General features: G+C 42.3%; 1 protein-coding gene across 10 annotated transcripts in view; it reads right to left on the bottom strand.

Annotated features, from left to right (window-relative positions):
• Window positions 1-24,410, bottom strand: part of fbrsl1 (fibrosin-like 1) — a 299,572-nt gene that overhangs the window by 51,537 nt on the left and 223,625 nt on the right. Inside the window, exon 1 of one of the 10 annotated variants that reach the window (XM_088618301.1) lies at window positions 9,240-9,584. The exons of the other annotated variants lie outside the window; for them this stretch is intronic. Coding sequence (XP_088474427.1) covers window positions 9,240-9,278 — 39 coding nt within the window. The 5' untranslated portion in view covers window positions 9,279-9,584. Of the gene's footprint in view, window positions 1-9,239; window positions 9,585-24,410 lie in introns of those variants that run through there. 10 annotated transcript variants of the gene reach the window in all.

The raw sequence follows: 24,410 nt of genomic DNA on the forward strand, positions 1-24,410 counted from the left end.
GCTGACACGCTGGCGTCTTTGAAGAAACAGCTGGATGAAATCCTGGCAACAATTAGCTCCTAACTGCCCAAAGGGCTGTATGGTCCAAGTAGTCCTCTCGTTGGTTACCTTTCTTATGTTCTTATATTCTCGTACCCTGTCTTCCAGTTGGCATTTAAAGGCCACCCATTTTCTCAAACCTTCTTCTCTTTCCACCCCTCTGTCCCTCTCAGTCGGCAAGCAGCTGTTAGGCTTTATCATAGCTGCCTGTCAGTTTGGTATACAAATTAGTGTCCTATCAGGGGAGTCCAGAGGCCCGATTAATCAGGGAGGAGAAGGGCAAAGACATGCATTGCATTAAAGTGCTGAAAGACAGGGAGGGTCGCAAATCAATGATACAGCAGCCTCAAGGGGGGCCAGAGCACAAGCAGGAATAATGCGATAAGGAGGAATGAAGAAAATGGAGACGAGATATTTCACAGGGATGAGCAGGGCTGTGTGATCCCACTACCCGGAGGCACGGGGAAGGAGACTGATGAAATGTGTCTCTGGTCGGAAAATAAATAATGAATATATAACATCTGGGAGAAACAGCATGGTCTGAGATGCTAGCTTTTGCCAGGATTAAAGGAAGCTTAGTTTATCAATAAATTCTAGGCAAACAACAGTAGCAGAAGGACCTGGAGGTTACCTTGTCTGCTGTGAACTCCAGGATTAACCCTGCTAGCTAGTTAATAGTACCACAGAACAGAAATGACAGTTGTGTGCCAAGGTGTGCATTAAGGGTTAATCTGGTCTTCTCATGCCACCATCAGGTAAACAGATCTACAGACAAACCCCTCTCAAGTCTTAAAGTACTACAAGTATTTTTCAATAAACTAGAATGTAACCTTATGCAAAGCCGTTTCTCCAGATTATTTTAGGCCTTGAGATGTAATTGGACATCCTCAGTTGCTGGGGGGCCTACCGGATCCTGAAAGTCCTTTACAATGCGACGAGTCGCCTGCGTGTCACACGCGTGTGGCTGGACACCGACGTCAGGTAAGACATGCTCTTTGTATGTGGGAAGCAAATGTCATTCCTGCCGGATCACCTCCTCACCGCACTGCCTCTGCAGCAGAGACGCCAACAGCGACAGGGGGTAGGGGGTGGGTGGGCATTACACAGAGCTGATAGGCTTTGCTCTTCTCTTTTTCTCCCCCCTCTCTCTCTAACTGTTTAATGTGAAATCGTGAAGGGGAGATAAGTAGTGATTAATCTTTCTCGGGAATCGGGCCTGCTCTTTATTACTTGCAAAGCAGATAGAGATCTGAGCTCAGTACCTCCCACAGCTATATGCTGGGAAGGCAGATAGAAGCAAAGCTTCCATTAACCTCAGGTTCACCGCCCCAGGGTTTCTCATTGGATGCTCAGACTATTAACACCATGACAGGGAGTACCCTTCCCCCTTAACAAGCGTAAAGGAAAATACTTAATCTTACTGGGTTTTTTAACTCATTCAGAACCTACTACGGTTCTGTCCTTGGTGCAAATCGTTCCAGTGGCGAGAAAACGATAAGCTGAAGATGGGTGTAACCAAGTCAGGTTTCATTATAAATCTCAACCTGGACTCAAAAGTTGGATTTTAGGCTAACGGTATTATTGACAAGAGACTAATGGAAACGGTTACATTCACATCTTGATAGCAAATTTTAGAAAGAGTTTTTGGAAGCTGGAACTACAGTGAAACCAAACCACACACTTGTGAGACCTGTCTGACCACAATACAACTGCAGGTCCTGTCTTTAAAAAAAACTACGGCAAAAAAGCTTTTTTGAGCTGTGGAACGGTCTAAATGTTTTCATTCTCTTGCACCAATGATAAAAGCAATCAAGTTCTACTGTGTAGGGGACAGTTCCCAAAGCACTGTCCCACTGTTCCTGGAAGTTGGGAACAGCACAGCTTCCAAGCTTTATGAAATGATTGCATTAGCCTCAGGCTGTAGTAAGAAGGTGTCTGCACTGTGCAACAAGTTACAGCCTCCATACTAGGAACCTTCTATCCAAAATGGAAGACTCCCATCAACCCATGCCTGGCAAGATCTGGTTTTTAATGGGGTGTCATTCGTCATGTGCTAAATCCGGCATGACCTATAGCGACTCTCTGCGCAAGCCAAGCCAGCTATTTCTGTTCAGGCATCCATCTCCAGCAGTGATTTACCAAACACGTTAAAGACGTTTAATATTAAGTTTCTGTTAACCTACTTTTTGAAACTGTAAAACATGCAAGTGAGTCACTCACATACAGTGCTTAAGGCGGAAAACCAAATCAGACGTACAATCTTCACACTTCAAATGATGTGGGCGCTGATTTTCACTCCACACAGAAGATGCCCACTCAATGTTGGACAAAAATAATAATAAAATATGCTGTGAGCCCCACTCCCTCCCCCTACTTCCTCCCTATTTAACAAGTAGCAAAGGAAAAACACAAAGGTCAGGCACTTCGGAGAGTGTTAAAAGCTGGTTGACACAAGGTTTAACTGCGTGGTGGCCTGTGGCATGCAGCAAAAACCTCAGCTACTTTTAATGAATAATAAAACTGTGCAGCCAAGAAGCTTGCTTCCTATCCTGATGAAGCTCCGGTTGTCAAGTAACATGAATCACCCTTGGTAAGATAAAGAGCAACGAGCTGTTTTCTTTTCAAAGAACTGCAGAACCGATCTCAGCTACTGTATGTAACTGGAGCTGAAGAACAGATCTGGATCATAAATATTTTGAAATGTGGAAGAATCAAACCGCCCAAAGCCCCACTGCTTTACTGACATTAAAAGGATCTGAAGCAGTGGCCTTTTCGGAAAGGATTCAAACGGCCTTTTGCCTGTGAATGTAATGCTCACTCACACAGGGCGACAGCTTCTGCAGACGGACACAGAGATTAAAATGCTTCGTGCAGTACATGGGTTAGAGCTCAGACCTCGGAATTGTGTTAATGCTAGCAGCTCGATCATATGTCAACAGTGAATATTAAAATAGACGGGGCTCCCGAAGGATTCATACAACTAGATGTCTGATGGGACTGCAAAGTGGTAATGGAAAGTTTAAGACAGACTTTCGTGTGTGCAGTGCTGAAAAGGGGATGTGGCACGTTAAGGAGAATTTACTTTTAAAAGAACACCCAGCCTTGAGCTACTAGTAACACAAACCTCACTGAGGCTCTGGGACAGGCCACAGAATACCCACAGAAGCTTTTTAACATTCTTCTAAGACTCAGCTGCCTGTATAAATAGAGGGGTGATTTGTTTTTGCACCCTGGCTATTTTTGAAAGAGAGAAAAGGGATTAGCTTGGATTTAAAGAGGGGACCTGATCCTGTCTATTATGATCACGTGCCCAGCCAGCAGAGAAAGCAGACAGTGGTTTACCACGAGGCTCTGAATTGGGAATACGAGAAGAGCAACGCCAAAGTTGCACAAGCAGTAAAACCTGAGCTGCGCCCCTCCATCTTAATTTAGCACTGCGCGTGGTTTTATTGATGTCTTCATTTCGAAAAAAGTTTAACTGGGAGAACCAGGCCTGGAATGTGTGTGGCTGCAACACAGGGGACCCCACTTCACCACAACTGAACTGAAGCAGCACTCAGGGAGAACAGACTGATCAACGCAAGAGTGGAATTTCACCACTGGGTTTCACACCCCTCTTCTTGAGAGCAGTTCCAATATTCAATGACCAGTCTTGATCATTTGGGTTCATCTAACACCTCATTTGAAGGACAACATGTGCTACTGGACAGGATCTCTGATCACCAGGTGCGGAGCGGTGGCTCTGTGGCTAAGGATCTGCGCCTGTGGCTGGAAGGTTGCCGGTTTACATCCCGTGGTCAGCAGAGGAATCCTACTCCGTTGGGCCCTTGAGCAAGGCCCTTAACTCCAACTGCTCCAGGGGCGCCGTATAAATGGCTAACCCTGCGCTCTGACCCCAAGCATATCTCCCTGTGTGTGTGTCTGTGTGTCTCATGGAGAGCAAGCTGGGGTATGTGAAAAGACAAATTCCTAATGCAAGAAACTGTATATGGCCAATAAAGTGATCTTATCATATCTTACCATACAAGAATCAGATGAACATTTAAAGATCCAGACAGTTTTATCCCTCAACTGGAAATAGCTGTTCTTTGACGATTCAAAGGTACACAGCCTGCTGTGGATTTATATTTAGATTTTTTTTTTATTTATTCTGGTAGTAAACTAGCGACTTACAAAGTAAAGCATAACACAAGGTATAATTCCCAAACCACACTAGAGTGAACGTTGGAGAATTTCTCTCTGCAGGAGAGCAAACAAACACTTTTAACTTGAGAAGCTTCATTTCCATCTACTAAACAAAAATGCCAGTGAGCAGAGGTTCTCTGCTGGATTATTTAAATAATCTAAATCGAATTCAACTGATCAATCATCATTAGAATACATTAGCTGTCCGGTGCTAGAAAATGCTTTCTCACATAACATGGTTATAGACAGCTCTATAAGATGCACAACATAAGTCTGCACATGGGCCTATTTGGAAAGAACTAAAACAGTCAACCTTTCTATAAACTTGTAATATGTAACGTATAATTAGGCTAATTTACACATGAGCAAACCTGATTCTCATCTATAATTGTAAATTAGTGTTAAAATGTCTTAAGTTGATATCCAGTCATTTGGGACCCAAACACAAACTTCAACATTAACATAATTCCTAAACTTCCCTTACAGACTCATGAAGATCAGTTTTCTGTACACCACACAATTTTGAAAATAGTTTAAAGAGCATACAAACATTTAGAAACTGAACACAGAATTAATCCGTAAACAAATTCTACTGGACACATGTAACGATGATACTTGCTTCAGAACAGGTTTCAGCACTAACAGTACAGTAACAACAGAATCTAGCCATATCTAGCAAACAAATTCAAAGAAAACGTGGGCTTGGGTTTTCAAATGTTACACTGGCAATAAGACAAAAGAAGACACACACATCGTTGTGTTAAAAACATAGTGCTTAATGGTTAGTATGAATTTTAATAACTAACCAAAATAAATGTCAACTGAAAATCTGTAATCTCACCACATTTTTAAAATAATGGATATTTATTTGATCACACAGCCGAATGCAGTATATCATTAAAGTAAATTAATGTAAATACTCAAAGACAAAAAATGTGTCAATACTCTCAGATAATCACAGAGACGCTTGAAAGCCAGTTATCCCAGCGGTACCAGTCAGTGTGACTGTCCTTCATGTAAGCTCATCTTCCAGTCCATAAGCTGTTCACGACTGCTCACTGTGGCTCCTCACTACCTGGCTTTCAAAACACTTGTTGCTAAAGTTGATTTATTTTCTGCACGTTCAAATGAAATCATGCCAACTGGAACCAGGAGAAATCACATGGCATTGCCGGGAAATCAACAGCCAGACAGACTGACAACTAGTCTTGAATGCAAATGAACATATGCAGTGGTGTATTATTTATTTTACTTTTTTTTGGAGGTGGGGGGGGAGAGCTCACACATTTTCTTTGTGTCTGTTATTAATGCTAATTAGAGCAACCCATAAAAGGACCTCCAATTAAGTTTCAACAATTGAAACTAAGTTTCAACAATTGAAACTAAGTTTCAATTTCAATAATTAAGTTTCAACAATTGTTCAATAACAATTAAGTTATTTATATGGGTGCTATCAGAACTTTGGAATTCTCTTTGAAGAAACAATTGCTGCACTAAATTGTTAGAAAACTTTTGTGCCCTAAATATAAAGAAAATGCCGCTGGAATGTTTCTGCTGGCAACATACGTCACTCTGTTCAAATAACCCTTGCTCACTTACAATACAGAAAAATGTTAATGCAACAGCGTTTTGCATACTACGCTACACATGATTTATCTGATTTTCTACATCAACTGTAATAATGGAGGTGAGTTCTTGTGGTGACTAGCACCTAAGTGAACATGGTGGCACCGTTACACACTACTGTTCTTTCACTGTCCAGGCCCTTATAGTGAGACTCGTCTCTCATCCTGTATTATAAATGGATGTGGGCATACTGCAGCCATCTGCCTATTGATTGTATCAGAAAAGTGAGGTTAAACAGCTAATTGCTTTGCAACTGGATCACTTAAACAAAGCCATTTCCTGCCAATAGAGTGCACTGGCCTGTAAAGCTTTTAACCACTCCTTGAATGGCACAGTGATTTTTTAAAGAGATGCAATGTGCCATTTATGCAGGCACTTGGGAGACCAAAAAGCAGATAAATCCTGCCTTTAATTAGTAACCCAATTTTTAACTTGTTCATCACCTCCCGCTTTTAAAGGCTTTAAAAACATAATATGCTTTCTGCTAATTAAGAACACCTGCTAGAATTCTGCACACTTTAGCCCAGACAGACAGACAAGCACCCCCTGTTTGGAAACAGTACGAAATGTCCGGTAATAAGCGAGTGAGACCGATATCTTTCTTTAACTGCCACATCTTGGAGAGCAAGTTCCGAAATGCCTTAGGATATATGCTTCCACTGACTGAACACCTGAGACTAATTTCTCTCACAGGTTTGGTTTCACTGTCCCTTTTAATGAAACAGTTCCCCTTTACTGCAAACGTGCATATAGGCCTGGGATTCTTTTGTTTTTTTGTCTGAGTTACTTGGCAACAAGTATATCTCCAGGAAGAAGAACTAAAGAGCATGTTTTCTGCTACGACAATTGAGAAAGTAAGGTGGTTCAGGGGCGACTTCAAAACCCAAGAGCAGGGTGCTGTCTCAAGCTTGTGGCATCAGTCTGACCACCATTTATGGATGTTCTCCAGCTGTCCATTTAAAAGTTTCAGAGAAGACTGGAGCAATGGCTCACCTTTCCCTGTGTTCTTTGTCAAATCAAACTTGAAACCTCTCAAGATTCAGTAACAGTGACTTAGCAATTAGAACGACTGCAATTGCCCGATCATTTTCAATCACTCGGATGTTTTTGTAAGTGCTGGGCTGCTCCTCGTGTGTAGAAAAACACGTAAACCAAGAAGCAAATCACGCTACTAAATTACATTAATAAGTAATATTATGCGGTGTCTGCCAGTTTACTTAGGCACTCCAGCTATTAACGAACAGGGAGAAATGTTTAGCAAGGAGGACGTACTTCTCCACCCAAACCTGCTGAGAACTGTCAACGCAAAGCAAAAGCAGCTTCATCAGACCACTGTAGAAAAATAATTACATTTTGGGGGGCTGCTACAGCCCCTTAAAAAAGAAGCCCTGTGAGCTCCCACCGAGAAAAACATCACTAGGTTGCCTCTGAGGTGTCTCTCGGCTCCTGTCCCTTTTGGCACTGCTTGAAAGCTTTACCAGAGTGGGAATTTAATCAAGTGTTAAAAGTGGTGGAGCTGGGCACAGCAGGGAGGAGACCTGCTCCGAGGTCTTGTTCACTTTCCAACCTCGCTTTCCTGTTTTTTATGTGCCTCGGGAGCTGCCATGGATAATTGGGGGGTGTCAGGAGGAAGGCTGGGTATTTGCGTGTCAGCAAGTGTCAAGGGAGAGAGGAGGTAGGGATTGGGGTTGGGGGGAGGCGGAGAGGGGGGAATAAGTTGAGAACTTCCACGCTTAAGCGCTTTTCGCTCACACTGACACTTCCCCCTACCTGGGTTCCTGCCCATGCTTGACCAGGTGCACAACCTGGGCCCCCAGCAGGCCCCTGTAACCTGCCACACTCCTCCCCCCACGAAACCAGCCCCTCGCCACGCTGTGCCACACCCAGGCCAGTGTCACGCCCACGCCACTGCCAAGCAGAGAAGAGAACCCCACCACCAACATGACTGGCAGTGGGCTGGCAAGGGAGCAGGACCTGAGGGGTGGATTTTCAGCACCCCACAGCTCAGTGCATCCATACGCAATTAAGACCAGCAGAAGTATATGCTGAATAAGGAACTGTTTTGGGCTTAAAACTTCCACGGCACTGATGGCAAACTGACTCCACCTGACTCCTCTGCCATACTGTATGGGGTGGGCTCTTTCTTGAAGGTTTCTTAATTCTCAACCGATTGCTGGGCATTTGCTGCAAAATGGTTTTTTTTCCCCCCGATAACTGTCTGCTGTTTCTCTCTACTCTGCTCTCACTCAGCTGAGATCCAGTCGCAGCAGGATGGCAGGGCCTGGACCAGGGGGGCACACTGCCAAGCAGAACCGGCAGCAGGAATCCATCCATCTAACCACTGAAGATGCCGCTTTGCCCGGACAGCGTGTACTTGGATTGTGGGAGGAAACGGGAGAAAACTCCCGTGAGTTTTGGGGAAGGGGCCTGCAAACTCCACGCAGAAAGTGCTTCCAAGCTGGAATCAAGCCAAGAACCCAAGAGCTATGAGCCACCCTGCCACTGTGCTGCCCACACGAATGGGACACACAATATTAAAGACGCGCCGCAGATGGCAGAAACGTCGCGTTCGATGAAAGGAAAGCAGCGGTAAACACAAGTGACAACCAACGTTCGCCCAAGCTCCCCCTCCACAGATAATGAAAGGGCACAGACGCCTGCCCGCCTGCAACCGACAGCACTATCAGCGAGAAAACTGCTATTTGAGTCCACCCTGGAGCTGAGTGCGAATCCGGCCCAATTAAATTTCCCGTCGCTCATAAGCCACTTAGCCCCTCCGGTCCTGCAGCTCAGCTTCTTCACAAACGCATCAGACAAACAAATGACAAGCCCACTGTGGGAGCCTGCCTCCGAGTGCACAACGGCCACGCCGGTCCTCGGCTCTCCCCTCGCGCTGTTTTGTCCTGGAAGTTTTATTTCTTGCTCTGCTGGTCGGGCAGGGGTGACAGCCGAGGCGGCTGGGGGGGGGTTAGGGGAGGGAGAAAAACGTCTCGTCAGATTCGGAGCGCTTAGCAGAAATTTAACAAGTTCCCGGAGCTCACACAGAGCGAGGACACTGCCTGCTGACAGCTACAGATGCGTCACAGTCAGCAACACTTGATAGCTGAAAGAATCCGAGAAACAGAACTCAGCCCTACTGGGCAGCCTCCTGTTCCCTCTCAGTTCGCTATGATTAGCGTTCTGCTCCCCCTCCCCCAACGCACACACAACTGAGTCCTGAGGAGGCAGACTCTCCCCCATTTCAGCCTCAGAATACAAGCCCACTTTCACTCAGACCACGTTACTTTCCCTTTTCTTCCCTTGTCTGGACCAACAAACGCAAACCTTCCCCCCCAGCGCGGCCTGTTCACATTTAGAAACGGCATATACGCGGTGCCGTTGAACCTCACCTCCCTGCTGCCACAGGATGAGAAGGAAGAGAGCTGCATCAGTTAGCGCTCTGCTGCCTCGGCCTAGCTTCTGCCTCTGCTGTTCCTCTCATGTTGCCAACAAGCAAAGCTCGCCAGGGCGAGAAAGACACCAGTAGCTGCTACTGAAGCTGGGGCAGCTTCGAAAACTTTTTTAAAAATCCAAACGGCGCACAAAAAACAACAGCACAAATCAAGAGTTTAATTCTACGACTTTTTTCTAATTAATCAGAAGTGGCGCCAAATCCTTCAGGGTTTCTGCAGACCTACAAGCCACAACCCCCTTAAGTCTCTGCATGAGAATCAGCAAGGCAAGCTTCATTTCAGAGGTACTTTCCTTGACGATCGCGACAGACAAAGTGACTCAAACAGCTACACAAATAACGGAACTAACACGAAAACCACATCACAAACTTGACATGACATCCCTCTTCAAAAAACACTTTTCTTTCCATTACGTTGGATTAGCCTCTACGGCAACAGTCAAATCCAGATGTTTGGGATCAGAGCAGATGCAAACAAGAGGAATATGAATCAAGCAGGCATGTTATATATTAAAACAAGAAAATAAAACTTCTAGAAGGAAAAGAAAGGGGCCAGACGTCTTTAATTACTTCTCGCGTATAATTTGGGTGTTGTGGGGGTAATCCTGACTTTGCCATGAAAAGCAGGATGAAACAGATGCTGATTATATGGAAAAATCTGGAATCCTTCTCTTCACATTAGCTTTCCTCATTCGCTGTGGCTCAGTGTAGAGACGGCCATGTCTGTGGTCTACCTCAAAACTGGCCAGAATGTAAAAGACCTTTTGCTGAAAGAAAAAAACAACAACAACAGCCTAAGGCTTGGTTTCCCCAATTTTAAAAAGTATCGTTGTTCTGTTTAGGAGTCTGAATGCCACATGGTTCCACAGCGTGTTAGAATATTCCAGTCTCCTGCGAAAAACCCCATTCCCTCTCTATGCTGTGTCACATTACAGAGCACCACTAAAAAACTATAAAAGGTCCCTAGCAGCCTACAAGCTAGTTTCCAAGAGCTTTTACATTTCCGGCCTTCAGTTGCCTGTGCAAATAGCCCTCTCCTGGGAAGTGCTGGGCAAACTACAATTTCTAGTAAATGCTTCCCAGGGACCCAATTAGTCTTTTAAGTCAGCTGGGTGGGGTGGAGAAGATGACAAATTGGTCATGTATAATTCAAAGGGAAGATGCAGTTAGAGGAATATAGATCAGTAGCAGGGCCTCTCAACTAGACACGAGAAAAAAAACAACAAGAATCTGCACCCAGGCAAGACGAAGAGGACGGTGACTTGCAAGTTTTTCTCTGTAAATGGTTTGAGAGTTTCGGCAACAAAGAAAGTACCTGTTCAATCACTCCGACACTGCTGTCTCGGCTTTGTAGAAACAGGGGTTTTAAAAACCCCAGCACTCCTGGCAGTACTCACTGCAAGACAGCTTTGTGATGCACCTTCCACAGTAGAGGCACACTGAAGTATGAACTGAGTGGAATTAATAATAACGCTTTTCTGGACCCTCCACTCAATGCGCTTTACAGGTAACGGGGACTCCCCTCCACCACCAATGTGCAGCATCCACCTGGATGGCAGCCATAGTACACCAGTACACTGTCCACACACCAGCTCTCAGTGGGGAGGAGAAAAGAGCGATGCAGCCAATTCATAGATGGGGATTATTAGGAGGCCATGATTGGTAAAGGCCAGGAGAATTAACCTGATTTTTAGTGACCACAGAGTCAGGACCTCGGTTTTACGTCTCAACAGAAGGACGGCGCCTTTTTACAGTATAGTGTCCCCGTCACTATACTGGGGCATTAGGACCCACCCAGAATGCAGGGTCAGCGCCCCTACTGGTCTCTCTAACACCTCTTCCAGCAGCAACCTTAGTTTTTCCCAGGAGGTCTCCATCCAGGTACTGGCCAGGCTCACGCCTGCTGAGCTTCAGTGGGTTGCAGGGTGATATGGCTGCTGGCTGGCTGAGTGTGATACTACTTTCATGGCATGGAATCATCACCTTGCATATCAGATGTAGAAGATCTGACTTTGCTGTGCCCTGCTCAGAATGCTGTCCCCTCGGACCACCTGGCATTCCAAGGTTTTATTGTTTTCCCAAAATTGTCCATATCCGTGTTTACTGGGTTGTGCCAAGAACAACGAGGCCTGGATAAGTGCAGTGAAATGAATAAACATCAGGGACTGGTACCCTGGCTTCTTTCAAGAAATGGCTGGATGAGACCCTCAGATCAATGAGCAACCAGCTTCCGAACAGGCTAGACGGCCTCCTGTCATTTTTCTACGAGCCTCTCTCGCGTTCTTCAGCGTGGAACAAAGTTTTCCGAGAGTTAACTTCTCTTTGGAAACTTGACAGAGAAGAAAACCTCTGGCAACAAAACAGCCCCGCCAGATCCTGCAAGAAAAAGGTGTTTGATTTGCTGTTGTCTTGCGTTTTTGCATTTCTGCCTCCGAGCTCAACTGCAGGTGTCTATCCAGACTCCGAAAATTGTCAGCCGTGCACAAAACCTCACATTCCATTGTTCGCAGAATCGCTCTCAACTGTACCGCGGTGCCACGGCGCTAAACTGCACAGCTGTTCTGCAATCTGTGGCGGTGTTAATTACCCTAATGTGAGCGGCAGCTCGTCAGGTCCTCGCTAACGAATGGGCTTGCTTGCCAGCCAGAGCGCCGTATGTTTCATCTGGAATCCGATTCCTATCTCCTGCTCTCTGGCCAGGCTCACAGACCACCCTGCCCATCGACTTCAAGGAAAAGAGGAGAACTAATTAACTGCACTGAAGGGACTGCCAGGCCCGCGCACTAAAAAAAGCTTCTGACTTATCAGAAACACCTGCATTAAAAATGTACAACAGAACCATAAAGCCTATCCGACTCATTGTGCAGCACGAAGACATCCGGTAATGAATACTCTATGTAGAGCCAGTTTTAGAATATCCTAATTCAACTTGTATTGCATTACTATTGTTGATAAAAGCATTTCCTGATTGTTGATAATATTATGTTTGCTTATTTAATGTCTTGCTTTTAAACAAACAGCAGTTCAAAGGTTTCTCTTCATAAGCCACTAAGTCCATATTTCTTTTCACAATCCACTGACACCTTCTTTCTAAGGACCTGGCTTGATTCTGCCTCATCCTCCACTTTCTACTGATAAAACTATTTGAATTTGATGCAATTTTCAATTTCTTTAAATAGAAACCTTAAATATTTTTAAAATGCGCTCTCTCTAAACTTCTGGAGCTCAAGTCAGAAGAAACTAATCCTTCTATGTCCTTTTTCAGTCCCATGAAAGCCTTCGACAGCTACGCTCTCAGCTGGGTATTTTCATTTGAAGTAAGCTGCCTAGTACCTTAATAAAGCGATAGCAGTAATTAAAAATGAAATTTATCTCACAGAGCTTTGAAACTGATAAAAAAAAGCAATCGCCTGAACAATTTCCGCAACAAAATTACGTTTTCTTTTTCTTTTCAAAAGGCTGGTACGCTACGAAGTATGATCAAGTATTGTCAGAATGGGTAGCATGGTGGTGTAGCAGAGAGCTTGGGTCCTGGGTTTGAAAAATGACTGAGGCTACTTCCGTCAGAAGCTCAGGTTTTCCTAATCCAAAGATGTGTTCCCTACACTGGTTGGGATCTGTAAACTGCTTGTGTGTATCTGTACTGCGAAGAACTGATGTTCCCTTCTGGGTACAGCCCAGCCTTATGCCCGGGGCTCCTGGGATAGACTCTAGATTGCCTTGACCAGTACCAAGAATTGGTGACTTTTTCAATAAATGGATGGTTGCTACAATGCTAGCATGGTTTCTCCAGAAGTAGCTTATGTAAGATTTGTTCACCGCAATACTTCTTTTAAACAAGATCTTAAGATTCAAAAGCAGGAAAAGTCTATCTTTTCATTTCTTATGAATGGTGTTAAACACAATCCGGACCCTGCAATTCAGGGTTTCGACGATCAGGGGATATGGAGGCGATCGGAATCAGCCTTCTCCTCCAGCTAGCGTAACAGAAGTCTTGACAATTTAATTGCCAAACAATCTGCAAAAGTCATTACAGAAGATCGAAATCAAGAAGGGGAGAAACAAAATATTCCAGCGGTATTACAGAATCACTCTGTAATGTGTGCATGATGCAATGCATCGGAGGTTTTAAGTATGCACACAAAGATGGCAATTAGGCACACAAGACACTTATATCGCTGTGATGAAGGACTCCTGGGTTCTACTTCTAAGCCATTTCTCTCTGTCATTAAAGCTGAAAGGCACATCTGGTTAATAGTGGCCCAGGATCTGCCTCAAGATCCAGCGCGCCGTGCTAAGCTTATTTAATCACGGCTCAAAAGAGGCAACAGAAGACACTGCAGTGCGTCCTGAAAGGTTGTACTTCGGGATGTGAAATGCACAGGCAGGGAAACGAAACACACACCCGCGGAGAGGAGAAAAGTGGACCCCTTTATCCAAAGCGAGGCAGACGCTTTCAAGCCGGGGCTCCTCCCCGTTTCTCCCCGGAAAATAGCTGCGCCTCTACGCGTTCCAGTTCTGCGGAGGACTAATTGGAGAAGGATCACACGAGGCGAAAAGAAAACCAGCCTCTGAAATATTAATGGGTTGAGGAGAGGCTGCCTCAGCCTCAGAGGCCTTAACTCCTTTCTGTCAACGAAGGAAAACAAAAATGCCACAGAGGAAGGGTTCGGCACGCGTGTTGAATATGGAGCATTGTTCTGTACCCTTTTCACATCCCTGGCAGATTCCACAGTCCCTGCTACCGTGCTTCACCATCTACAGTAATCTGAAACCGACTCAGACCAAGAAATACCGATTATCACTCTTCCAGTGTGTGACCTATGACTCCAGCAATACCTAAAGGTATTAAAAAGGCCTTGGCTTGCAGCTTTGCGCTCAGAGTATTTGACATTTAGACAAAAGGGCACGTGCCCCAGGGTCTGCACAAAGCAGATGCCCGCATTTAGGAAAGAATCTCATTGTCTAGTCAGTCCATTGTCTAACAATTTCAAAATGATCCAGCGACACAGTTAAGGTCATCGGTCACTTCCATCTGGACTCAGGAATAAATCCCTTTATCTGACAGCGGTGTACGTGATGTCACTTTCCAAAGGAATCACAATGGGGGAAAAAAAAATCTATTTTCTCCCTCCCATTCCCTTTACAAATTCTGAACCCCAGTCTCCTATGCTCACCAAGATACTTGTTACACCTTCTGAAACAGAATTTTTGTCTGTTTAAAACCTTAAAAAGGCTGAACTGGACGGCAGGCGCATTCTTCCCCCCCAATGCAGAAATACTGAACCAGACAGAAGTGGTGTCATTAAGAACAAAGCAATGGGATACAGATGATTCCCTTTGTCATACAAGTACACAGTATAGTCTTGGTACTATTGTGAAAATGTTCCCAGTTGTATCATGGTCTAGGTCTTTCCAAACAAAAAAAGAAGAAGAAAAATGCAAAAACTCAAGATTATCTTGATTTTTTATGGCATCCATGGTAATTGAACAAGCGTACAAGCATACACCTAGATAGCACACTGCATCACACACCCAATCTTTACAGAGACTGAAATATCTCTGGTGCAATATCCCAGGTGCCGTAATAAAAACATAAAATAACCTACATTTTCTGGAATATCTACAAGAGCAGCTTGAATAATGCAGTTTTCATTAAACAAGACTTCATTATGATAATGTTCTCACTGCATCACCAAGATGGGAGACCTGTCTGTACAAAGGGAATAACCGAATATCCTTTGAACCTCAGTCTCCAGTGAGCACTCTGAAAAAAATAACCCCCTTTTCTCCTCGAGTAGATGCCGAGTTTCTGAATACACTTCATTCCTTGAGTGCTGGAACCATAATTGAAAAGGTTCAGTTCTAGGGGTGGTTAACTTTTTTTTAAAGGGACACTCTGAGAGACTGGCTGGAAAATACATGCTAGCCCAATCGCCTCTCTTCTGGGGTTGGTGGGAGGTGACAGGATGCCAGAAATACAAGGATTTCAGCCGTCTCATTTTTTCCTCTGCAAAAGTAAAATGACATTTATGTGAACCGAATAAGTTCAACTGGGAGAGCTTTAAGAGGTGCAGACAGATCACAGAACTCTTGTCTCTGCAATGTTAAAAACAGCATTTGATATGATCACATCCGTTACTAGACTGTTACTTCAGTAATTATTTAAAAACGTCCACCCAGTTGCTGAAGGTACGGGTGATTTTACGAGACCTCCTCAACCTCAGCCCCTCAAACGAAATGCCTCCAGATCAAAACAGTTCCTTTTTAAATGCCTCTCTTCTGTTAAGACTTACTGCTGCTGCCCTTATCGCAAATGATGCTTAAAATTTTAATGTTTTTCCTTTAAAGGGACGCAGTACGTTAGATGCATGCTGCAAGGTTTGTCGGTCCGCCTATCTCTCAGCACCATGATCTGCCTGAACTCTTACATTACAAATAGCTCTAAGATTCTTCACCCTCTTATCTGCCTAGCCAAGCAGACCTCTCTGTTATCAGCTTTCCGCTGCTGATAAAATAAATGAGCTTTTGAAGATATGAATAAGAGAGCTTTTTCTAATTCCAGAACTGCATCGGCAGTAGATTAAAGATTAGTGCTTGGTTCAAGGAAACGAATAAAAGATAAGAATAAAAAGGGGTGTGGGGGGGAAACGAGGAGCTGCTGGGCATCCTGCGGGTTCACGATCATTTAGCCAAGACCGTACGTTCAGAAATGGCGTTGCAAACAAATTCGAGACAGGACAGGAGGGCTCGCGTACGAAAAAAGAGGGCAGAAAACGATACTGAAATACACTCATTCACATCTGTTGTCATGTGCTAAACCCTGTTCTTTTATCTCTGTGCAAATACCATCATAAAGACTCAATCAGACAAGTTTAGTAGCCCTAAATGTAGAAACCAAGGTAAGAAAGGTTCTGGGTATTTTGCCAAGAAAACACATTTTCAGCAGAAGAGCTCAGCCACGCTGTTGCTCAGAGGGTACAGCGGCTATCTACTCCTGCACCAGGGGGTTGCAGTGAAGAGGGGTACAAGCAGTTATGTTTGGTTTTGGGAGGGGAGAAGGACAAAAGGAATGATGATATAGTCCTGCAGCGCAGCACCTAAAAAGGGGGCAACATTATTGAAAAACGCCAACACAACAAAGTTTACTGCAGGAGTGAATGTGCACTAATCTGTCTTCTTAAGCAGTACCATGGTGAGGAGGCCTGACAAACCTCTTGGGTAAACCAGTCAGCCCACCTGGTCTCAATGCTTGAAGTCCTCTGGCTCTTTTCACGAACAATTTCCTTATTGCTTCCATATACCCTAATTTATTGCTTCTGAATTTATTGTTCAAGACCTTTAGAGGTGCTTATACTGTGAACAATGAGCAGGGTGAGGGAAATGTCCTAGAGGAAAAAGAATAGTAAATACCAAAATAGCCCTTGCTGTATGACAACATAGATTGACCAAAGGTTACTAGAAAAACAGTATCACAACAATATGCTGGCAGTACTCACTATATCAGAGATACCAGGACTTGACTGCTAGCTGTAGAGAATACCTGGTCTTGTACATATGATTAAAAATGCATAAGATAATTGAGGGTTTGTTTTGGAAAATGGCAAGGGGCTGTACATTTTAATACAATACCCATGACGATTTATTTATTTTTCACCAGACTTTTGGGATTAATCCTGGAGGATGTATCCCTAGAATCTACGTACACTGCGACAGAAGGATTCAAGCAAGCAGGGGATAGGAGTAAAGGCATAAACTTCTTTATGATGTGATATGCATCTCGCCTACTTATTACACTCTTCAATCCCTCATCAATAAAGTGAAAAATGCAATTCCAAAATAAACAGAAGATACAACAGGACAGATTCAGAAGACTGAGAAAACCAACCAGAATAACACTTCATTGGTGACACTTTGTTACAGTGAATGTTGTTCATGCTATAGAAACTGTAAAAAAGACTACAGTATATACATTTTCTTTAAAAAGCTTCAAAAGCTATGCACTTAAGTGGTATCTATATGACTGCACATACATTAGGTACAAGAAGGGATTTTTCAGACAACCTCTGAAAAACATAGAAAAGGAAAATTATGCAAACGCTGATACAGTATGTCCCAAAACACACACACACACTTCTGATCTAAATTCTCTTTCTGACAACAGTAAAACGAAAATAGCAGTGCTGTTTGGCACTCAAACATCCTTCTATGAGAGAGGAGATAGAATGGCGAAACTGCACCTTCAGGTATATTTAGCGGAGGAGCACTATAAATCCTTCTGCTGCTCAACACTGAAACCGAGAACCTTACATGTAACGTGGAGGTTGGAACGATGTAACACTTAAAAACAACACTTTTTTCCAGTTAAGATCCTGGAAAGAGACTTTGCCCATACAATTTTGGCGACTGAATCAATTTTCTTGCGCACAGCGAGCTTTTAAAAATGGGGTCACAATTTATTCTGTAGTTTCAGTGTCAAAATACCGAAGGCGAGGCAGAGATTAGTACCCATCTAACACGTGTTTTATGATAAAGTCTCCCTGAAACTGAACATTAACTCCGTGACCAAGCTAAAGTATTTGCACTACCGTTTTAACTCAATCCAAAGTAATCTCTGCGATTTAAAAATAGCCTTTTGTGTACCAACATAAACCGCCCCAATACGAAGAGTCATGACTGTCCTTAAAAAGTGCTAAAAATAAATTCCATCATTGGTCTTCCGTAATTTCTTGAAAATTATATAGCCGTGCACGTACTGGGGTATTCTTGAACACTCGGGGCATATCAATTTAAAAACAGGGAGGTTCAGACTCTCAGACAGTCTCGGACCGCGACGCAACTCTAAAAGGCAGGTGGCAGAATGTCCCAAATGTAACATACGAAAAAGCACATTGTTGCTTCATGATACTGAAAAAAACAGGAACTCGACCAGCTTTCAACCTCAGCTGAGGATAGGACGGTGAAGGCTATGAAACCTGAATGAACAAAGGTCTACTTTTTGTATCTAACATCTAGAGGTTATTTATTTACAGAACAAATCGGGAAGAAAACAAAATACAAGGTAACCTTTTCGCAAAAACAACCCAGCGATCGACCTCTTCAATTCTCACTTCCATTTAAGCTACTCCTACGACGGTATTATGAAACCCACTTCCAAATGTCGAAGAAAATAAGCGATTTTTCCTCCTATGAGGTGCTCGGCTGTCGTACGCAGCAGACGGCCGCCTTCATCCTTAAAAGGCTAAAAAGAGCCAGCCGGAGACGTGCTAACCTTGAGCTCCCACATTCTTGCGCGCTTTCAGGACGAAAACTAAATAAACAGCACCACCTGCGGTGGCTTTGAAACAAAAATATAAAATACAAGAATGTCGAGACGCGTGTATCTGGACGTTTACTAAATTAATAATAATGTGACCAAAAACAGGGTCATATCTGATGCTGCAGCAAAATAAATTACACGCACACACGAAATTGCAAGAGGAACCTCCCATGAATATTGCATGCGTTTTAAAAAGAAATAAAAACTCAGAGGAAAATCATAGATCAGATATTATTCAAAGGCACATTTCAATTCTGAAAGAAATGAGGCACGCGAATCCGGAGAAGGAATATTACAAGATACTACAAAGGAAAAAAAATACAATTTCTAATGGTAATCCTTAGTTTTTAAGTGCATGATAAGTTAGCATGTTTTTCGGTCTTTTTTGGTACCTGAAATTCATTCACATCTTATTGTTTAAACCACTGCGATATGACTGTACTGCATGCATAAGGTAACCGAGGATTTCTTTGATTAAGAAATGAGAACTGAAGACGGGACAAGCTTACCGAGATCTAGAGACTGTGATCACCAACGAGAGATGAAGAACCATTCAATATTCTCAACAACGAATTCACGAAACGGTAATAAACCCAACTCATCTTTAAATCCATGCAGTTCGGGTGGAAAAAAAAACGTCAGTTTAACTCATTTCTTCAAAAGGCAGGTTTAAATTCCCTAAGAAGAGTAGGAGAGATTGCGCGTAAAACCTGCCCTTTCAATAAATCTTTGCAAAACGCTCCTCGGTTGCAGTTTTGAAAACACTGGTCAATCCACAGAATAAGTATTTCAAATTTGGACTTTTATTTTCTTTAGTTGGACAAAAAAAAACTCTTCTTCAGTCTAGGCATAAAAACATTTCCCCTCTTTTTGCAAGCCGGGCACTTAGAATCTTTGTCACCATCGATTAACGCTGATACGAATCCAAGTCATACGAAAGCGCCGATGACAGATCGTTAACAATAGATTCCAACTGCAAATATGTATGTTAATTTACAAGAAGGAAAAACAGATTCCCACATTTACACTGCTTTCATGTCCTGCGTTTGGTTTTCAAGTTTCGATATCCATGATTTCCCCTCGCTTAGGACAAGGTTTAAAAAGTCCCCGGTAACGCCGCACATACAGAGCCGGAGCGACGATGCTCTCCAAGCTCCTACAGGAGACACTGAGCTCCGTGCGCTCGGCAGGCTGAGCTTCAAGCAGGCTGCTAGCTGGGTGTGTAAAAAAAAAAGAGCAGGGTCGGGCGAGACCAAAGCAATCAATGCATGAAAACGGGATCTTTTATTTGCTTCACCGGGTTGTCCTTCTGAATTGTACAATTTGACAGTCCGGCTTGCTCCATACACTGGCTTCTTTTAACAAAAGCGGCGATTTTATTTAAAAAAATAAAACATCACAGTGAAATGGATCGCAACTAGAATTCTCATTATTTACAGTCCTAGCGCTTAAAGAAGCCATATATCAAGATATATATACAAGCTTTACAATTAATAACGACAAAAATAATAACAGCAAACACTAATTGTACCTAAACAACTACCACTATTACTATAAATAATACATATACATGTTAAAAAAGGAAAACCCGGTCATGTTTGCGCCAGTTATTAATATGCATGGACATTATATGCCGTCAAACCTTTTTTTTTTTAATTGGTGATATTGGTATATTTCTACCAGAAAAAAATACAATGAAAAAAACCCGAGAGAAATCATGCACCAAAAAGTACTTACATGCATAACACTAATAATGTCCTTCTTAACTCAGAGGTATCTGAAGTATCTATTTAAGGCTTAAGGGATATGTTACACTTGAGTCACAAAACGGCTCTTTTAAGTAAGCACAAAGCACAACATACTACTTATTGAAAAGCTGCTGGGCACCAGACACTTTGAAAGAAATCTGCCTCAGAGCAGAATCTGGTAATTAAGTGTTCTGGATGCACAGAAATTGTATATTTCCTTATAAATGTAGACCATAAATTGCCAATTCAGAATTAAAGAATGTCTAAAACTATGGGGAAGCTTTAGGATGTAAGCCTCCTTTTACTGACGTTTGTTTCAAACACAGCTCAGTATCTGGAAACTCACTTTGACCCTCTCAATCTACTAGGGCTCTTTCTGCTCTAAAATGTACAGTGGGTTAGGGAATCGGGGTGGTGTTTGGGGAATTCTGAGCTGTCTGTCATCCTTTAAAGTTTTAAAATGTTATTGTAAACAGTATGATTTTACCAGTCGCTGGTAAAAGGCTTTGATGCTAAGTAGAGGATTTTTTCTACATCAGATGTAATGTTAGCCCTGGGGTTATTCTGCTTGCAGTTATGACCTGCTTAAATCTCATGGTTTAATGATGATCTAAAGACCTTATGCAAGCACATGGATGGGTTCTAGCCAAGAATAAGGCTTTTACAACTTATTCTCCATATATCTGGCAATGGTGTTGGTACAAGAAAGAAAACAGGAATTACTGTAGCATATGATTCAGCCGAGGGGCATTAAAGAGCTAAGTTATATTTTCTAGACACATGATCCAAGTTATTAATGCTCTTAGCGACGTGATCAGATTCTTATTTTGTTGATTCATCGTTGACTTGTTCTGCAAAACACAATGTTTGAAACCTCACTGAAAAGGGAGCAAATAAGCACAGCAGGTATACAAAAACAGCTTAGTACAGAGATACAGTAAATAAAAAAAAAAGACAGATGATGCTACCCTTTTGCTGCAATCAGACCTTCAGGCAATTAATATTTATGTATTGAAATTAACTGCCTACATGTTTTGCTTAGTATCTTATCTTTCTCCATGGCAACTCAACATTTTTCAGTTACATGTATCTTGCCCATGAACAATGATCTAGATTTCTCAGAAGTTACTCACAGGGGAAGAAAGAGATGGTGAATTTGGAACCCAATCATAGAAACCAGAAACAGGTCCTCAGGGGACCAAGGGATTCAGGCACAATGGAGATACTCTTCACCTTGAGTGTAGCTGTGTGTTAAAATCTCTCACACAGGTAATGTGCTTTGGTAGTCCTTAGGGTGGATCCTTTGACCTTAAATTTGGCCTCTAATTTATTTTATGATAAACAGAGTGATGTTATATCTTTTAACTCTGGGAGGAACCCCAAGCACCAGAAAAAAGCAAGGTAATTGTTTTCTTTGCATTTGGTTGATCCTTGACCGGCCAACACATTGCCCCATCACACATAATTTTTTGTCTGATGGTGCTCGGTTTTTACAGATCAGCTCACATATATACAGTAAAAAAAAAAAATTAAATCTCCAGCAGGCAAAAGTACAAACGTTCCATCAAGAAGACAGGACAAACTGCATAGTATAGTATCACAAGGATGTGACGAATAACTGAGATCATTTTATGACTGTGTAAAAGGAATTTACTAGACATGATAACAAAAAACATTAAGTTTTAATAACATTAAGGAATTTGGAATGAGAATCCTTGGGAGACAATGTTGGGATAGACAGAAAAATATTCTGTGCCAGATATAAAAAAAAAAGACAGAGGCACCATAGATAATTAATTCACCTGAAGTGAGCCCAGTAACAGGTAGCATCCTCAAAAGCTGACTAGTGTAACATAATACTACTTTATCATTTTAACTCTACTATTTTAAACAGATGAACCAGTTACAATTTACATACCTTGGAAAAGGGTAAAAGGACAATGTGATATCAGAATTCTAAACTAAAGTAGTGCATTAAGCCATTCAAGATGTTACGGCTGCAGGAAATGTGTGCAGAAAAAGACATTGTGTTTCTAATTCTTCGTCTGTCTCGACATCGTCAGCCCCTCAGTGCTGGGTAAAGATTTGATTTCCTCCTTAACTTCTTCAGAAGAATGAACAGAAGAAAAATAAATAACACATGCCTATGTCTTCCCCATTTCCACCCCAAATAGTAGCAAAATTGTATATATTTTTTTCAGTCTGGCATGCAACGTCAATAAGAATGCTCAATCTTTTTTTGTGTCTGGAATGCAAGGCTTGTAATTATTACCCAGCTGACTGTAATTATGGGTCATCCCCAAACCTACAGACTTCCTATTAAAAACATGAGGCACCCAGAGATAAACAACTGGTGCGCACAGTGCTTTTACGACAATCTCTCTCTGTGGGTTCTGGAAAGGAAGTCTGGGACTTTGGGGCAGTTTCGATAAAGTGACAGTGCATGTAAGTTTTAGATGAGAAAAAACAAAACTAATTGAACTGTTTTGCCTCTGACAGATGCACTGGCACCTATTTGTTTTTACATTAATAATAAAACAAAACATAAGGAAAGAAATGTAGACATTGCTTTCTTATCTCGCATTACCCTAGACGCATACACAATTATTTTCAAGGTATGCTAAAGTACAGCATATGGTACTGTATGCATATGTAACCATGTAATATACACATAACTTATATGGATGCTGTCCATAAGCTAACCTAAGATGCCAAGCAAATGTTGCAATTCAAAATCCTTTACAGCAGAATTACATTGAAAGTACTTAGTAGTTAGACATTTATGCTGAAAAAGTACAAAAATGTAATTTGGCCCCAGTACTCATTTGTTGCATTTTTAACGCCTCTCAGTAAAATCTTTGATTATATACCACCATTTGCAAACTAAATCAACATCTCACGAATAAGCAATTTTAAAATTCATTAAGGAGTGCCATTCCATAAGTAATCCCTCTCTGTTCTAAAAATGATGTAGGTACACACATCAGGCAATTGCCAATGAGACCACAGTGGTTTATTTACCAGCATTAAAAAACATCACATTTGAACCAGTTTTAGTCTCTAGCTCTGTATATATGCGTATAGACAATGTGTATGTATACACACACACTATGAATATACACACAATGTCTGCATACTGAGAATGGTCACTTGTGTCAAGAAGCAGCTGGCACTGCAAAGCACCCTTCTGCACACAGCCTTGCTATCTCAGTAAGTATTGTGTTTTACAGTTCATTCAGCTGCAGCTTGTTAATGCTATAAAGCTAAGCCTGGAGTACAGTTAATCTCAGGTAAGCCCTCAATGACACAGTAGACTTGGGAACACAGCCCAGATATCTGCAATGTAGAAACAGCATCCTCTATGCCAATCTCCTGTCTCTGGCTCTATATTTTAATTGTCTTTTGTATTCTCAAAATGAATAGTTTTTGCTTGTTTCACACAGAGAAAAACCCAGACAAAAAACAATATTGGAACATCAAGGGCCTTTATAAAACCACAGCCATACATCTAGATATAAACCTCTGTAATAGCAGTCTTCCCCTTTGTCTTAATCTATACAAACATTGGTAAGTGCCGACATATGTTGAGATGAAAGGTCCATTTATCTTTCCATAATTCTTCCCGATTTGTTTTCATAAATCAGTCTGAGAGCTTCTCACTCTTTAGGGGTGATGAATTGCTCTTGACATCCCTTAAAAGAACACAACAAAAACAACGCCCAACAGAACAGAACAATGAAAAGAAATGGTTTTGGTGGACGCAGCCATATTTTAAAGAGACGCAACCGCAAATGTGGATACCTGCTACACAAGAAAGCACAAGCTAGATGAAACTCCACTGATTCAGCTGTTTTGCTGAAAAAGTATTGACTTGCATTAAAGCTGTTTACCTGAATGACTAAACATGTCCATTTTATTAAATCCACTGGTAGGCCAATTTCAAAAGAATGTTAAGAAAATCTTTAGAAAGACCTGGCAGCTACAGGGTGAATGTGTATGAAATCAATAATTACAGACACTTTCAAATTTCCCAATTTCTAGC

The sequence above is a fragment of the Lepisosteus platostomus genome, chromosome 24 (genome assembly GCF_059453375.1).
Source record: "Lepisosteus platostomus isolate fLepPlt1 chromosome 24, fLepPlt1.hap1, whole genome shotgun sequence".
In the NCBI taxonomy this organism is placed as follows: domain Eukaryota; kingdom Metazoa; phylum Chordata; class Actinopteri; order Semionotiformes; family Lepisosteidae; genus Lepisosteus; species Lepisosteus platostomus.